The sequence below is a fragment of the Cavia porcellus genome, unplaced genomic scaffold (genome assembly GCF_034190915.1).
Source record: "Cavia porcellus strain 051 isolate PalLab524CR breed Dunkin Hartley unplaced genomic scaffold, mCavPor4.1 scaffold_24, whole genome shotgun sequence".
Lineage (NCBI taxonomy): Eukaryota > Metazoa > Chordata > Mammalia > Rodentia > Caviidae > Cavia > Cavia porcellus.
Genome location: NW_026947507.1, coordinates 12275017 through 12294242, shown reverse-complemented (window position 1 = coordinate 12294242; position 19226 = coordinate 12275017). Strand labels below are relative to the sequence as shown.

The 19226-nt window shown below is 37.1% G+C and overlaps 1 protein-coding gene across 1 annotated transcript in view; it reads left to right on the top strand.

Annotated features, from left to right (window-relative positions):
- The window catches only part of Snx25 (sorting nexin 25), a 122029-nt gene that overhangs the window by 72834 nt on the left and 29969 nt on the right, over positions 1 to 19226 (top strand). The window contains exons 7-9 of the mRNA XM_063234662.1: positions 7467 to 7648; positions 12668 to 12799; positions 18403 to 18675. Coding sequence (XP_063090732.1) covers positions 7467 to 7648; positions 12668 to 12799; positions 18403 to 18675 — 587 coding nt within the window. The remainder of the gene's footprint in view (positions 1 to 7466; positions 7649 to 12667; positions 12800 to 18402; positions 18676 to 19226) is intronic.

Sequence of the window (19226 nt, the reverse complement as noted above, 5' to 3'; positions counted from 1 at the left end):
TTATCTCCTCAACACACTTACAGGAAGAGATCCTATAATATCTAAAGACATACTGTCTCTAACAAGGTTATTTATTGACCTGAAGGTTGCCTGTGCCCCTTTGTAAAAAGTACAGGTGCTTCTGACTGATAAAAATATGTTGTGTTTATGTTAATTTGTTCAGTCTGCCTAGATAGGCCCAGAGAGAGATAATAATCATCCTAGGGCAGTGGTGGTGAACCTATGACACACATACCATACTAGGTTCTCGGTTGTCACTGAAAGCTCTAAAAGGTTCGCCACCACTATCCTAAGGAGTTGGAGGTATTCAGTAAAGATGTGCTGGGTGGGCATGGTGGTGAATGCCTGTAATCTCAGCACTTGGGAGACTAAGGCAGGAGGACTGCCACAAGTTCGAGTCCATCCTAGGCTACATAGTAAGTCCAAGCAGAAGTACACAGTGAGCCCCTATCTCAAAAAGCAACACAAAAGTTGTGCAAAAACATTAGGCTATACTGTGAGGAGAACCAAGAAACACAAACCCTGTTCTTTTATATTGGTAGCTCCTTATCTTAACCTGTATATTAAGACTGACCTCCAAAAAGTCTGATCTGAACTGTCCTATATATGTAGTTACAGTATTTAAGAGAATATTTGTTTCTGTATATTGGTTACTTAAACCATGAATGTTGCCTAATGGTCTTACTGAGTTTCTTTTCTTTTCTTTCTTTTTTTCCCCAACTTTTATTTTAAAGAGGATAAAACCAAGCAAAATAAAACCAGTCAAAACAAAACAGTGTAAGTGATACAGGACTTCAAAACATATAATAGGAAATCAACAGTAAACACCATAGTATCTCTTGTGTTGTCTTCAAAACAGCCGTCCATAACTTCAGACATAGTAAACAAAATAGAATAGAATCAGTAAAAACAAAACAATAAATGCAATAAAGGACTTCAAAACAAGATAATAATAAATCCAAAATGGCTACCATAATGTACCATAATGTATCTTGTTATCTTTGAAGTAGCTGCCCATGCCATTTGATATAATAAAATCAAACAAGACAAAACAGAATAAAACCTAACCAAACAAAACAAAGGAAATGATACAGGATCAAAGAAGGATAATACAGAATTAACAGTGGCTACTGCCCTCAAAAGGAGATCCCTTTTGTGTGTATATATATATATATATATATATATATATGCTACAGTATATATTGTTATTTTCTGGATAGTTGATCAGATCACCAGCCCTGGATCTGCAAAGTCAGTCAGTGAAACACTAAACATTACAAGCATTAAGTTGTGTTTTACCTCAGAAGCTATCATCGCAGCCTGTGTTTCCCCAGATCAGCCTGTTGCTTGAGGTGGGTAGTAGCTCTGCTTGTCTCCCAGCCTGTGTGCCAGAAGAGGCTGGCATCTGGTTCTACACACAGTGGCCTGAACATGGTGCTGACTTGCAGGGAGGTCTTGGCTGATGGTTGGCTTCTTGTTTTCTTCCCTTACTGAGTTTCTGAGATAAACTTGCTCATCTGCTTTCCACTGTAGTTTCGCACTTTCCCCATTTGACTTAGGCCTCTGATCATTCACCCTTTTCCCACCTCACTCTATTTGGATGACCACTCACTCCTTAAAGAAAATATGTATGTGAAGGAAGTCCATCCAGTTTCTAACCACCAGGCTCCAAACATCTTGTATCTGTATCCGTTTGTTCTGCCTTCCATGTTACTACTTGGAGGAGGTGGCCCTTTCTCAAAGTTAATCTCTTCACATTTTTTCATGATTATATTTCCTGTATATGGCCTATTTTTACCTTTAAATGATTCCTTCTCATAGGCCTTAAAACCAGCTTATTTCTCTCTTACTTTAAACAAACAAACAGAAGATGCCTTCCTTTACCCCAACCCTGCCTTCAGATTGTATGGGCAATGGCAGCCCAGTTCTCATGAGGTAATGCTTGATGTTTAGTCATTTAAAATTAATTTGTAGTTCTTTGTTTTTGCCTTAAATTGTATGTCAATTTGCTTCCGGGAGAACATGGCGGACAGATAACAGCAACTACCGGAGGCTCTCTGAAAGACTCGGCTCAGAAGCCAGGAATGGTGTGGACTAAGGAGACATAAGCAGGTGGAGATATGCTCTGCTGACTCAGGAACGAACTGGGCTGAGAGAAACCAACTTGGAATGCATTCCTGGTGCTAAAACAGGAACAGAAAAGCCTCGGTGTGGAGGCTGGACTCCGCGCCATTGGAAGCCGCGATTTGGGTTTCCCGCCGCGCGGTGGCTGGCTGCCTCCACAAGCGGCTCGGCAAGGAGAGAGACGCGCAGAAGCTCTGAGAACGGCAATCTGCGAACGGCAGGGAGGCGTGCACTGACTTGTGCTGAGGTGAGTGAGAGAAACTGACACTCTACCACAGTTTGACTCCAGCGGAGGACTTTCTGGGCCCGAGCAGTCCTGCGGGAGCAGGGCGCGGTGGCGACTCCAGCCACACATCCCCCTCTCGGGCGGGATTGGTGAAAAGTGCCTGGCCGGCGTGACGCTGCCGGCGGACCTGGTAGACTGTCCCAACCCAGATCCCAGAGCCTGACGGTGGCCGGGAGGGGAGACGCGTAGGCTGCCTGGTCCGTAACTCCCTGGTGCGCAGCGGTGAGCGGGAACACCTAACTGGCGCAATTCGATCAGGCTGTGGCTGACTGGGAGAGAAGCTGGGCCTCTTATATAAGCTTGCATATATAAGGAACAGAGAAGAAGAGGCAGCATGGGAAGAGGCAGCAACAAGAAAGGCTCCTCGGCCCCCAATTCTGAGAAACAGGCAATAGCAGACACCGCACCAAATCACATAAGGTGCCATATAGAGAGCCTCATAGACCAATTCAGGAATGAAGTTATCAACGACCTGAAGCTAGAAGTATGCAGAATAGTTAGAGAAATGCTAAGTACCACCCAAGAAAAAACAGGTGGTGGAATGGAAGAACAGAAAAAAAGGGGAGAATTGTTTGATGGAGAAAACAGAGAAAGCATAGAATACGTGAAGCAGGTTCAAAGGGACTACCAAGATACTAAGAAGTCTATAGAAGACTGGCATAACAGCTTGAAAGAAACTAAGGACAGACTATCTGAACTGGAGGGCAGACTTGTAATATGGGAGAATGAAATGAAAAACTTCTTAAAAATAACAAAGAAACAAACAGCAATAATACAAAGACAAGAAGATGATAAGAGGATCCATAACTTAAGGATTAAGAACATAAAAGAAGAAGTAGGGACACAAACAAGTGAACTACAAAAGCTACTCACAGAAATAATCCAGGAGAATTTTCCTAATTTAGCAAAAGGTAAAGATACTCAGATGTATGAGGCATACAGGACCCCAGCTACCTACAACCCAAACAGAGCAACACCCAGGCATATAATAATAAAAATTCCAGAAATTCAATACAAGAACAGAATATTAAAAGCTGTAAGAGACAAGAAACAGACCACTTACAAGGGAACACCCATCAGAATTACAGCAGATTTCTCTGCACAAACCATCAAATCACGAAGAGCATGGGGGGAAATAATTCAAGCTTTGAAAGATAATAATCTCCAGCCAAGATTGAGATATCCTGCACAACTGTCCCTGGAAATTGATGGAAAAACAAGGTGCTTCCAGGATAAAGAGGAACTGGGGGAATTTGCAACCACCAATTCAACTCTACAGAGAGTATTGCAGGATATTCTAAAAAAAGAAAAATACAAAGAATCCAGAAATAATGGCAGAGAGGCCACAATGAATGGAGCAGAGAACAAAATGAAGAAGACAAACTGAAAGCTACTGACAGAAAAAGAGCTCAACAGAAATGAGGCAGAGAAGATTGGATGATAGGAACAGCTATTTTGGAGAAAATGACATCTTAATAGGTAATACTGATTTAGTATCATCTTGTTTTGAAGTCTCATCTAGCTTTTGTCCTTCTGTCTCCAATGGTCTAAATAGGCTGTATCTTATTGGATTTTATTATGTATGATAGTATAAGCAAAAACCTTTTAAAGACAAGGAGATTATACAGAAACCATTGTTCATTTTCTGTTAGTCGATTCTAAATACTCTGTAATGCTGACATTCTCTTGAATGGTTTTACATTGTTTTGATATACTTAATGCTACAGTATACGAAGTTGTACTCAAGGATTTCAAAGAAAGAGACAATATGGTAACTACTTTTAGGTTAGGATTATCTGGTGGTGAAACACTATTCTGCTTAAATGGTTATGTTTTGATCTGCGCTGTTTCGTTGTTATGCCCTCTTTTATCTCAATCTCCACTCCATTATTTACTTTTTTATTTTTATCCGTTTAATTAAAGGGAAAAAATAGCAGGATATAATATAGTAACCCACTATGACTTTCTATTATCTCTATTTGAAGCCCTGTATTACTCTCACCATCTTGTTTTTGACTCAGGTTCCTCTATTCTGTTTTGCTGGATAGTATCAGGTTCGAAAGTTTAGGCATCAGCTGTGAAGAAAACGAGATTCATTATGACGCCCATTCTTGTTGACTTTTATCTACTTTTGAAGACCTACACTGTTTCCAATGTTTTGGTTTTGTCGGTTTTATTCTTTACTGTTTTGTTCAATTGTATTATAACTAACGATATAGGCAATTCTATTAGAGATAGCGGGAGGCATTATGGTAACCATTGTTGATCACCTTGTATTATGTTTTTACATTATCTATTATGTCCACCCTTTTGACTTGACCGATTCTGTTCTGTTATGTCACATTTGGTTTTACTCTCTTCCAAAAAAGTAATAAGAACCGTGGGAGCAATGAAACCCAAAATGTGTAATAGTCATGGTACAAAAGAGAGGAAAACAAAGTGCTCCAAACTATATAACTGCATGTATATTTAAGTGTATAAGATAGAAAATGATATCACAGAGTTTTATTGGATCAATGAACAGAGCTGTTTGCAGTATCATTGATGGAATGTCCACTTTACAAGCTTTAATTTTGTGACTTGAACAATTATTTCTAAGATGACAATATGTAATGCATTAACTAGTGATTTCCTACTGTTCATTTTTTTTCTGTAAATCTGTATAACTTGTACCCTTTCCCTGCTTTTTTTTTTCTTTTCTCCTTAAATAAAATTTAAAAAAAAAATTGTATGTCAATTTAAGGAAATAAAACAGTTGTAAATAGTTTCAAATTAAAATTTTAAAAGCTTTTACTCACATCCATATGACTTGTAACAGAGCCAGCTGAAAGTTGTCCACTGAATTGGGCACAGAGGTCACTAATGATCCTGGAAGTGGTAGATTTGTTGGTGGTAGAAGGGGAATGTAGAAGCAGAGTGTAGTGTTTCAAAACTGTCCTGCTTTTCTCCTTCACAGTAAACATTCTAGAAAGAGTCCAGTTCCTGATATTCAGCAGAGTATTAGTTATATTGTTACAGATTTCTCAGTAACTTGTCCTTTCAACTATTTCATGAATTCCTACTGTGTTGCCTGGCATGGTTTTAAATAATGGAAATATAGCAATGAATAAACAGGTAAAACTCCTGCCTTTAGTACCATTTTATGTATTTAGATTGTATAAGGGGATCATTTTGTTTCTTCCTGGATTGTCTCCCCAACCCTTATAATGACAGTTTTTATTCCAGAGGTGAACATTGTGAATTCTAGACCTTATATCTGTAACTCAAAAGCCCTCAGTCTCATTTTGCCTATTCTGGTTATGTTTTGCTTCATAACAGACCCCCGGGTCTTAAATGATAGTCATTTATCTTGCTTATGCATATCTAATTTGGAAAGGGTTTGGGAAGAATGACTCAACTCTGCTTCAGGTGGCATCAGTTGGATGGCTTGACTGGGGTGAGATGATCACTTTCAGGATGGTACACTTGCACATGACCAAGGTCTCAGCCAGGGCTGGGGACTGGAAGTTTTGGTTCCTCTCTTCCTCTGATAGTTCAGGCTTCCTCTAAGCATGGAAGCCTTGGGGCAGTAAGTGGTGTATGTGGTAGCTTAGTGCTTGATAGCCCAGCCTTAGCAACTACAGCTTTGCTTCTACCATAATTGTAAGACCCCACTCAGATTCAAGAACAGATCCTACTTTTTAAAGGCAGATTGTGACAAGTAACATTGTAAAAAAGAGAATTTGAGATGGAGGATATTGCAATGATGTTTGGAAAATATCTACCACTATGTGAAAAGCTGAATTTATAAACTTTCATAAACCTATTTTCCCCCCAGTGGTCCCCGTTCCAGTAGTAAGTCCCACCATCCCCAAGGCTGCTCATGTAAAAAAAATCTAGAAACCATATTTATGGTACCAGGGATTGAACTCTCAACCTTGTCAGGCAGGCGCTGTTCTTTGAGCTATATCCTCAGCTAGAAACTATATTTAATACCCTTTCCTTTTCATTCCTTAGCAACCCATTCCATACTCTGTCCAGTGAGTACCTGGGTCTATCATTCTCAAATCCATTAGTGCCGTCTACTGCCATTGCCACAAACCTAATTTGAATCAATACATTACTATTTTCCTTGTCAGCTTTACTGTGATCATCTTCCAACTGGTTTTTCTACTAGTGGTCTTTGACATTGCAATCTGTTTTTTATCCTGCTTCCTATGGAATCTTTTAAAATACAAGTCCATTCACAATGTATTCCTATTTAAAAGTTGTTAAATGCTTCACATTGCTTTTGGGATAGGGTTCTTTCCCTTGCCCCTGCCTTCTTCAGATTCTTTTTGGATCTTCTAGCTCCTTTGAGGTCTGCTGTATAAGGCCTTAAAGTTCTCGTCTCCTCCCTGTCTCAGTGTGTTATCATCCTGTTTTTTTCTGTCACACTTTGCTCATTAATTGTGTTTGGTTGAATATAATTTCCTCAGAGAAGCCTGGGTAGGAGCTTCTATCCAACAGGTGGTACTTGGTCATTTTCTTTTTAGCCCGTGTTACATTTTTAATAGCTAGTACAATCTTTGATTTTCTTTTTGTTAGACTAAAAAGTTTCATGAGGACCATGAGTTGGTCTTGAATCAAGAAACCAACCCAGTGCCTGACAGATTATAGCAAACACTCAGCACAGGCTTATAAATACATATACATCCACGTAAAATACTAAGTATGCACAAACCAGTTTGAGAGTGTACTATGTTCAGTTTTTATGAAACTATTTTGCACTTGAGTGAGATTGATCAGTGATATATTTAGAAATTATGTTAGAAATTACTGGTATTGGGCTGGGGATTTAGCCCAGCGGCATAAGCACCTGCCTTGCAAGCAGGTGGTCGTGAGTTCGATCCCTGGTACCGATAAAATGAAAAAGACAAAAAAAAAAGAAATTACTGGTATTTGTATTCTGCTGTTTTGTTTAGTATCCACTGTTCAAAATATATCACGTCAGACACTTGATTTGGTTCAGAGCTGTTGTGTTCTCTTGTGTATACCTTGTCCTCTGACCGGGTACTGTTCATCATTCCTCTTCAAGGTAAGGAATCTGCTGCAATGAAAGCTGACCTGCTGAGGGCCAGGAATATGAAAAGGTACATTAACCAGCTGACTGTGGCAAAGAAGCAGTGTGAGAAGAGAATCAGACTCCTGGGAGGTCCTGCCTATGACCAGCAGGAGGACGGGGCCTTGGATGAGGGTGAAGGGCCTCAAAGCCAGAAGGTAGAACTTTGTAGTTTCTTGTTTTGACCGCATCAGCCAACTTTATTATACACACTGATGTAACCATATAAGCAGCCTTTTACCTTGAGTATTTAACCTAAGATGTATACTCAATTGTTAGACTCACACACTTGTTATATGAGTCAAAGAACCATACTACTTGATGTCTTCCTGTGAATGGTACTAGATATGATAGGTCGTGTGGATTGTGGATGTGTGTGCATATATGTGTGTTTTCCATCCCCCAGTTTTTCTTATTCTCCCCCGGTCCCAGAGGAACATGTTTATATTTGCAAAATCCCAGTCAAACAACTTGTTATCAATTGTATAGAAATAACCACTTGTAAAGTAAAAGTTGTCTTGAAAGTTATTTTACTTAACTCTTGCTGCATTGCCATGAGATACCTACTTGATGTCCTCACTTTCAGGTAATGAGATGGTGGGTTTATGTAGTTTGCCTAAGGCCTCGTAGGATGAGACAGAGCTAGATGACCACACAGATGCAGTTGATTCACACATCTTGAGTAATTTCTCACTAACACATAAGATATTGATGACAAAACTTTGTAACTTTTTGGTTACAAAACTTTGGACTGTCGGTTGATACTGAATCTTTAAATCATGGAGCCTAGGAACATATCCTGCATATCCTAATCTGACTTTAGCATCTGTCTTAAAGACCAAGTTTGTTTCCTAAGACCTGGAGTGTGCTAGGATTGAAGGGAACAGCCGTGAACACCCCCGTACCACTTTGGGAACTCCAAGGCAAATGCCAAATTCCTTTTTGAACAATGTCTTATAAGTACAAAGAAGAAAACATCAACATTGTATTTAATCCTGGCTACATCCTATTACCTTTACTGTTCTGAATTATAGTCTCTTTATCTTTTCTTGTTCATCTTTCAACTTAAGTTCAGATACTTATCTGTGATTTTCCCCTACCTCTTGTGAGCTTTTACCTTTTCACCTTTCCTGTCCAAATCTTGTTAGAACCTCTTCAGGAAGGTTTCCTCCTCATCCTTGTACCAAGTCCATCACAGGCTAGAGTTCTGCAGCATCTCACATTAGTGGCACACATGTAGTCACAAGGAAATCTTGTTTTGTAGAGGGATGCCTTGACCTCTAAAAGTCCATTGATTTGCACTTACAGACTGTCCCTTTCTAAGAATTTGGCCTTGTGATCCATGTGAAAACTTTATCCCTTATTGAGTCTTAGGCTCTTTTTCCTCCTATTTTGGCCTCTTAAAAAAAAATCTAGCCATACTTAAGGTAAATGAGGTCTTTATCTTATTCCCATTCATTCATTTATTCAACAGACATTTCCTGAAGGTCTGTTCTCAGATGAAATGCAGGGTACTAGGATACAAAAAAGAATAAGAATCACTATGCTGAAAGAGCCCTATGTAATTACAAAATAAATAGATAAGTGATCCAATAGAGATATGAGATATATACCTAGGAGGCTCCTAAGTAGTCAAAACATGATATATTTTTAGATGTTATGGTACAGGAAATTCTTGGAATCAAGGAAGCTCACTCTAGAAGAATTGATAGTGATTTCTGTAGAGTGTAAGATTACCTGCCAGTCTCTATTAGAAGCAGACAGTTCAGTGCCAGCTATAGTTTTATAGCTCTAGATAACCAAGAAAGAAGTCCATTTCTGCAGCATCAGTTTATTCCAGAATAAAACCATTTTTTCTGGTTAACAGCTGGAGGCCTCAGATAGTATTTCAGAAGTACATGGCGGTTTACTACTCTTAAGTAAAACTTTAGTTAGTTAGGACCATTTTGATATCTTCGTAAGTTAGTAGTTTATTATGACTTAGTCATTATCTGATACAGAGGAAACCAGTAACTGTATTTCACAATTTACACTTCTAAGAAAGGTGAATCTTCTATTTAAAAGAGATTGTCAGTGCATTAAAAAGGTTAAGACTTAATTATATTTTACTTATAGCAAATAAAAGGCAAAGGTAGTTTGAAAGTGAGAAAAAAAACATGCCATGCAAATAGTAAGCATGAGAAATCTACAGCAGTTAATAATAATATCAAACAAAGTAGACTTCATAACAAGAAATATAATCAGAGATGACTTTCAATATGATATAGTGGTCAATTCATCAAGAAGGAAAAAAAACCTACAGTTATAGTTGAGGATTTAACAGCCTTTTCAGTAATTGAATATCAGAAAGTTACAGAAAACTGAAACAGTGCTACAAACCAACTAGAGCAAATGGACATTTACAGAACATTCACCCTAACAACACCAAGAATATACCTTTTACTACCTTATAATGAACAGTTGCCAAAACTACATTGCTGGAGCACTCAGGAGGCTGAGGCAGGAGTAATGCTGTGAGCTTGAGGCAAGCCTGGGCTACATAGTGAGTGCAAGACCATTGTACACTGTACAGCAAGATCCTGTCTCCAAAACAAAACAAAACTGTACATTGCTAGTACTAAAATAAATCCCAACAAATTTAAAGAGATTAGAACTATGCAGAAGTTGTTCTGTCTAACCACAATAGAATTAGATTGGAAATAGAGATAGGGAAAAGTCCTAAATATTTGGAAATATAAACAATATATCTAAATATGCCTTTAGTCCATGAAGAAATCATAAGGGAAATTTGGAAATACTTTGAGTGGAATGAAAGTGAAAGTACAATGTATCTGTGAGGTCCAGTTAAAGCAGCACTTAGTGGGAAATACATACTTTTTAATGTTTATATTAGAAAAAATAAGAAAAATCGTAAATCGGTGCTTTAAATGTTCATCTTAAAAGGCTAAAAATTAATATTAAAACAACCAGAAGGAAGGGAAATGAGAAGGTTCAGATTATAATATTAGCAAGAAGGGCTGGAATATCACTAGGTGATGCCTACAACTTTAAAATCATAAATTTGACAATAAAAAGGCAAATTTCTTAAAATACACCAAACTTTTATTACTAAAACTGACTTAAAAAGAAAGTCTATATCCCTGGGTATATTAAAGAAAATCACTTTATTATTTAAAATTTTCCCACAAAGAGAACTACAGGCCCACGTCATTTCGTTGGTGAATTTTTATTAAATAATTAATGGCATGATAATAGCAATTTGTTATTGTTGTTGTTGTTGTTGTTGTTGTTGCAGCAGGGGTTGAACCCAGGCCTTATGGATGCTAAGCATATGCTGTTCCACTGAGCTTCACACACAGATAGTAATACCAGGCTTCACCATACACGCTCAGCTCTTGTTGAGATCCACTGCTAATTCATACTTGCTCAACTAGACAGTTTCAGTTTTTGACAGTGTTACTGCTTTCTTTCTTCACCAAAGTTCTTGTTCAGACTCTTCCTGATTAGTTTTTGTTGTTGCTGATTGTGTTTCATAACATTTCATCTCACAACAACCCATACAATAGGTGGCATCGTCCCCATTTTACAAATGATGTCCTGAAGCTAAGTGATGAAGTAACAGCTCACAGGACTAAAAAGTAGCAGAGGCTTCAGAGTTAAATATGCCTAGCTCCAAGATCCAGACAGTTTTAACTGTCTACAATTATATATCTTGTTTTTTTTTTTTTTTTTGCCAAGTTCCCTCCCTGACAAATGACCTCAAAGTAGACAGATGGAAGGAAGATTTTTGGAAAAAATAAAAGGAGAAATGAAAATACAGGGGATTTTATATGTGTGATCTTTTCTTCAGGGCCAACTTGCACACTGTTTGGTCTAAGCCTAATCCAAAAATCCTGTACATGCAGCCCAGGACTATTGAGTTTTATAAGAGAATTGTTTGTCTCACTTCATTCCTGGGATTGTTTTTGATCAATCTTCCCTAGCCAAAATTGATATGAGCTCCTTTTAAACTTCTTTCGAGTATGTTGAGTTAGGATTTGTGTTTCACATGTTTCACTGGCATGGTTTACACAAAGGAAAGACAGATGTTCTGATATCCAAAAGTTAGTAAGTGAACTAAGTGTTAGTGGTTTGAAATGTTTGTGGAAACTAATTGTTAATGGTCTGTATCAGTGGATGGCCATTTCTTGTAGTTACCAGAAGTTACACAAAAATAACTTCCCTTGTCTACCCACAACACAGATGAAACAAGGTTTTATTGTCATGTTGGTGACAGAAGAGTTGAATGTACATGGAAAATGTAGACTTCATTTTAGAAATTTTATTAGTAACACTTCAGAAAATTTGCCAGCTTCTATGGTGTTAATCTTTAAATCTCAACATACAAAGTTTTGACTTCCTTAATAGGGGGAGTTTTTAGCACTAGTTCAGACATATGTATATGGGCCTTAAATTCCTTCTAAATTAATTTGATGCATTTTTCCTAATTGAGTCAAACAGTAGAGGTCATCTACTTTCTCACACTTATTACAGAGTCTGTGCTTGAGATTGTTTCTACTGTCTCTTCAGAGAGATTGCTTTTTCTTTTTCTATGAACATAGGAAATGGTAAACATGGAAATAACAGAACGAATTTTGTCACATCCATGCTCTGGAATCTTCCCAAAGATTCTTTAGTGAGTGTGATACTGTAAACAAAAAGGATATAAAATTGTTTGCATTTTCCTCAGCAATAGATGGAAAGCAAAAATGGCAAACCTTAGGACTCCAGCTTTGTTTTCTTTTTTACATTTCTCTTCAATTTTTCTACAGTTGGCAGCTGCTGTTTTAGTGTAGAATATGTAGTCAATGGGCTGGGGATTGTTATACTTCATTTCGTTAAAACTATTCCTCATACCAAGGATGCCTCAGATTTTTGTTGAATGAGTGAATGATTAACAGAAAATTAATATCTTTTAAATATGTGCATCATGATTACTCAGTAGGCTTTATTCCATTTAAAATTTAGGAAATGGTGGAGGAGATACTTACTTTTACCAAGAACTCTTTAAATTATGTTGGCTTTCAATTTAAAAATACATTTTTCCCTGAATGGACAAGTTAATTCATTGGAAGTTAAAGCAAACTTCTGTTTAAAATTTGATTTTTAGAAATATTTTTATTAAATTCCTTTAACAGATTCTTCAGTTTGATGATATCTTGGCCAATACTTTATATCGAGAGCATTTTCAAATGTACATGAAAAGGATGGACAAGACAGCACTGATTAATTTTTGGGAAGCTGTGGAACATTTAAAGAATGCTAATAAGGTAGTGTATATGATCTCAAAAGAGTATTAGTCCTTAGCAGATGAAAACTTAATGTGTGACACCAGATACCTTTTTCTCAATGAAGCTGTAAGGTACGTACACATTAAAAGATGATTTTCAACTAAAAATAAGATTGACATTCTATCTAAACCCATTATGGTAGATAAAATTACACTGTATTTGAAGAAATTGCTTTTGAATGTATAGTACAGTACCTGAGAGGAAAACAAAAGAATTCTCTGGGCAAGGTGGCTCTAATCCCATCTACTTTAGGGTTTGGTATATGAACTCAAGAGTTTGATACCAGTCTGGGCAACATAATAAGACCCTGTTGGGTGGAAAGGGGTGTAAAATATATGCATATATTTTTGTATGTATAACATTTCAAGAGGTTTATTAATATAAGCACAAAGAGCATTTTCATCTTATTTGCATATTAACATTTCTAGACCTGAATGAAGATTTTAAATACAACACATCACTAACTGCATTGTTTAAGGAATTAAATCCAGTGTTGGAATATTTTAAAATCTTCTTAGGAGTGCCTTACCTTATTAATTTTTAAGCCACAAATTACCTCATTTTACCTACTGTTACATTTGACAACTTTGTTACTCATTTTAAATAACCAGATTTAATTCCAGATGACTTTTTGTTGCTCCCAAAAGAATGTCATAAAAATTATCTGAAGTTTTCCTAAATCACTGAAAACAATTTGAAAAATCTCTATGAAGTAAAAATATATAACTTACTCAAAATTGATATATTTTATTTTATTTTTATTTATTTTACTCTATTCTACCCTACTTTACTTTATATTTTAGTACTGGGCATTGAATTCATGACCTTGTGCTTGCCAGGCATGCACTTGTGCCACTGAGCTAAACCCCAGGTTCTAAAATTGCTATATTTTGGGGGAGCTAGGAAAATGGCAGCTTGATAGGTAGCAGGGTAGAGAGCCTCTCTGAGAAAAACAACTCAAATGCTAGAATTTAACAACATGGAGAAGCCCAGACAAAAGGAGAAGGATTCTCATGACCCTGGAAGAAATTGAGGAAAAAGAAGAAGAAAGGAAGGAAAAACATGGATGAAAGGCTGGAAGCATGTGCTCACTGGGACCGGTCCACATTGTGCTGGGCGCACCCTGGAGTTGGACAATTCATGGTTGCACTGAAGCAGCAGCTGCTGAAATTGGGAGTTGGTGAGTCCGGGGCCCTTGGCAGGAGGACGCAGCGCAGCATAGAGTGGAGCCAAGGTGGAGAGCTGCATTAATTCGCAGTGAGTGCTGGAAATTGAGTCCTGTGGTGGGTGTGGCCGGCTGGAGAACATATTGGAGTTGGGCAGAACAGGCCTGAACCCAGAACTGCAGTGGCATCAGTCAGCTGCCCCTGGCCCAGAAAGGACTGGTGGGATCTGCTGGGGCTGAGCTATGCCTCTGGTTGGGACCCAGTAGCCAGAGACAAAACTGTCACGACTCTGTGACGTCCACAAGGTATAGCCAAAGTTGCTGAAGGAAATTGCGGGTTGACTGGCTCAGAGGCTTGAGGCTAGCCTGCACCATCCCTGCATCCCTGAGTGTACCTCAGATAACAGCAAACTGGGGAGGGCAGCAAAACCCCAGTCAGCATGCTTTGGAAAGACCTTAAGCAATATGGAGAGGGCCAGAGAACCCCTGGACACACTTGTCTGAAAGAAACCAGAATCATGACAAGAGATAGAAATTTTAAAAAACCCTCAGGTGCTGACCCTGGGAAAATAAGCTCAGGAGAAGTAAATACAGAAGAGAACCAGTGCAGTAATCATGCAACATTAGACACAGCATCAGCGGACATAAAGAAGTATTTTTGTGACCTTAAGTAGGCAAGATATAGAAAGATTAATTAAAGAAATCATAGGCCCCTCTCAAGAGAACACAGATGGAAGAATGGAGGAAATCAGAAAAGGAAGAGAAACCTTTTATGAAGAATATAAACAAAACCTAGAATACATGAAACAGATCCAAAGAGATTACCAGGAAACTAAAAACTCCATTGAAAGCTGGCAAAATGCCTTGACAGAAACTAAAGTTAGCCTTTCGAAACTTGAAGAGAGATTTATGATGTGTGATTGTGAAAGAAAAGATCTCTTAAAAATAACAAGGAACCAAGAAAAAACAATTCAAAGGCTACAAGACGACAAGAGGATTTATAATTTAAGATTAAAAAATGTGAGCAAAGAAGCAGGAGTAACCACAAATGAACTACAAAGACTATTCACAGATATAATTAAGGAAAACTTCCCAAGCATAGGAATAGGAATGATATCCAGATAAATGAGGCATTTATCCAGCCTCCTACAACCAAAACAGATCTATACCCATAAATCCACCACAAGAACAAAATATTAAAAGCATCCAGAGAAGAAGCAGATTACCTACAAAGGAAAAATTATCAAAATAACGACAGATTTATCAACACAAACTCTCAAATCAAGAAGAGCCTGGGGGGAAATAGTCCAAGCCCTAAAAGAAAATAACCTCCAACCAAGACTGATGTACCCGGAAAAACTCTTGTCTCAAAATTAATGGAGAAACAAGATATTTCCAAGACAAGGAGGAAACGTGGGAGTTCATGGCAACCAGCCCAACCCTACAAAAAATACTGAAGGACATTCAGAGAGAAAGAGGAAAAAGTACCAGGATTCCATCAACAGTGGCAGAGGCCTCAATGAATGGGGCAGACAGTGGAATGAAGGAGTAAAGTGGACAAATAATAGGGAAAGAATAGAATAACAGAGATGAGGCAGAGACGGTAAGCTATAATCTTCAATATAGATAGCTTTGATACACTAACAAGAAAGAAACACAGGCAGAGTAGGTTAGGAGGCAGGATCTGTTGAGATGCTCTAAACAGGAAATACACTCAACCTGAAAGAGTGTTAATAAACTGAGAGTCACAAATGAGAAAACAATACTATATGTGACAGGAAATGAGAGAGAGAGGGACAACTCGTCCAGCAGCCGCAGATAGGTTGGAAAGTTATGACACTTTTGTGCAGTGTAGAACTACATGGCTGGAAGGAAGGAAAACCTTGTGGCTTTAGTAAGTAAAGGAGTGCAGCTCAAATTCAGGGGTAAAAAGTTTCAGCAACACTCAGGTAGACAACAGGTTGACATCCTAGTCTAAAAACTAAAGCAACTAGTAGGACCCAAAATATACAAAGCATCCTGAGAAGGGGAAAGGTGAGGAATTGCCTAAAAAAAAGAAGGCAGAGGACATTGTTAAAAGTGTATTAGGATTTAAAAGCCACAGTAGTCTTATAGCTCTGTTTAGTTTGATTATATTTTGTTCCAGTCTGTCTACTCATATTAGATTTGAGGGCATAGACAGCTAATCCAAAAATAGCAGGTTATACCATGGTAACTATCCTTAATTTCCTATTAACTTACACTGAAACCCTGTATTACTTACATTGTCTTACTATGGCTGATCTTATTTGAAGCTGGTTTGTTAGACCACTATTTTGCCTTGTCTGATTTTATTAGAATTTGTTATGTTTGCAGTATGACGTCTAAGAGTAGAGACAACTACTCTGAAGATGACAAGATGTAAAAGATCCATTCCAGTTTTGATTATTAACTGCTTTCAAGTCCTACAATGTCTTCAAAGTTGCATTTTTATAAAAATAGCTATGTAATGCTATGCTTAAATATATAATGCCTGATGATGTGGACAATTCTATTGAAAATAACAAGAGAAAGCATAGTAACTACTGTAGATCACCTAATATTGTGGTCCTACATGTCTTTTACATCATGTTTTTCTTGGAATTTGTTTTGTTGTCTTGTTTTGATCTGTTTTTCCCTATAATACAGAAAGGATGGATATACATGTAGAGATTCATACATGGGAAGAATTTCTAAACTGTTTATGGGAACAGATTATATAATACATGATGCAATGAACAGATGCTCTGAAGAAGAAAAGACACTAAGAAACCCAATGCTAATTCTGTAGCATTATGATATAAAATCTAGCAGTATTATTACTCACTGTTCAGAGTGTAGTCCAGTCTCTTATGCTTACGTAAAGATAAGGACAGCTGCTATGAAGAGAATGAGAAACATTATGGTAGTCATTATTGACTTCTCCAAAATCAGGTCTTGAAGACCTGAAAAGCCTTCATCATCCTGTAATGAATTGATTAGTTCTATAATGTTCAGTATATATTCAAAGTGTTTGAAGATAGGGACAACTGTTTGGAAGAAAACTAGACAATAAGATAGACAGTAAGATCTCCAGTGGACTTGCTTTGAAATCTCTGTTTCTTTAAATTGTTTCCTTATGAACTGTTCTGTTTTGTCATGTTTAATCTTACCCTCTTTAAGACAAAAAACAAGTGTGTAGGACTGATAACCATATTACTAAATTTTTGTTGGATCATTGAGCAGAACTGTTTGCAGTATCATTATTTGAATGTCACTTTGTATGCTTTAATTTTGTAAATTGAACAACTATTTCTAAGATGACAATATGTAACTTATCAAATAGTGATTTCTCACTGTTTATTTTTCTGACATTCTGTGTTATTTCTACCTTTTTTTCTCTTTAAATAAAAGAAATTAATAAACCAAATCCAGAGTGAATAATAAAGGTGTCTATATTTATCAAAGTAAAAAAAAAATAAAATGCAATTTTGTATGTTATCCAAAGAGTTAATGAAATGCCTCTAGAAGAAATTAAAGATTTTTTAAAAATTTGGTACATGTTTGCCATACATAATGGTACATGTTTGCAGTACACAATGATTGTATTTCTCATGAAAAGTTGATACATACACATATCTTAAATCTTAATCTTCTTTCCATGTCCTCTCCCACTCTCCTCCCTCAGCAAATACAAAGATTATGGCAGTTACAAGAGATCTTTGTTTCTAAATTAGGCCAGTGATGACCTAAGTGTGCCACTTAAATCTAAGCCAGTGGTAATGAACCTATGGCACATGTGTTGTTTTTCTTTTCAAACAAAAGGTGTTAATATGTATAAGTTGTTTTTTCTAAACCAAAACTTGGTATTCAGGTTTAATTGCAGTGTTGGCACTTTGCAATAAATAAGTGAGTTTGGGGATGTAGTTTTGAACGGTTTGCCTTCACTGGTCTAAGCTTTTCAATGTAACTTATTTATTCTGAGAATATATGTCTGGTTTTTTCCTCAAATTACAATTACTGTCTTCTTCCTGAGGTAAGAAATTATTCATGTTAGTGCGATGACATCTAACTATTACATTAGATAAAAAGTCAAATAGATTTTAGTTGATGAAATATATTTTTATGGAATTTAAATTTATGGAAAAGAATCCATGGCAGGAAGAGAGCTATTCTCATTCTTTATTTCTCCTCTGGCACTTAAGAAAAATTACAGATATAAACTGTTACACATAGACTATTTGTTTAAGGAACCATTTTTTTTTTTAATTATTTTTTTAAGGAACCATTTTTTTTTTCAGAGTGTGACATTTATCCCACAGCAGTCCAGTACTGGAATGCATCCTAAATATCTTCCTTCCAGCTTTCATTAGTACAAAATATCTCAGATATGATATTCTTTACTTTTCTATCTTTTCAGAGTGAAATTCCACAATTAGTTGGTGAAATTTATCAAAAATTTTTTGTGGAAAGCAAAGAAATATGTGTGGAAAAATCACTTTACAAAGAAATCCAGCAGTGTCTTGTAGGAAATAAAGATATTAAGGTGTTCTGCAAAATCCAGGAGGATGTATTTGAGATACTAAAGGACAGGTATTACCCTGCCTTTATTGTCAGTGACCTGTATGAGAAATTGGTGGTAAAAGAGGAAGATAAACAAGACTCACAGTTAATTTCCAACAAAGATGAAATGGTGGGTAATATTTGGATTTCTGTTCTTCTTTCAGTGGATAGAATTTAAATACAATTAAGTGGATGCTTGCTATATGAGCCAAATTTGATGTACACTTTTGTCTTTTAATACGCAGGAGTTTACATAGAGCAAATAGTTAAAATACCTTGGTGCGTCTGGTTTTATGCACTTCTTTCTTCTCCTTTTTTGTCCTTCTGATCTCCTTGCTGCCATCATCACCAATAAGTCAGAGACCTCTGGCTATCTTAGATGCATTCCCAGTTTGACTCCTAAAAGGAGAGCAGACAATCTGTAGGTTGGGCCATTTCATGGCTTAGACCAGGGAGGATCAGTAGGTTGTTGTCTAGTATCTAGGTAGAAAAAGATTGGGAGTGGTGTGAAAAGACGGAGGTGTGAGGGGAAGGAGGTGTGAAGGGGTCATAAGAAGTTTAAAAAATCAGATGAAATTAAGATGTTTCCAAAGAAATTTTGCTGTTGTAGGTCTACTTATTTTCAGTATGTACTTTGTTCAGCCTGAAAATTCTTTTATAGTGGGAATTTGGAAATTTATT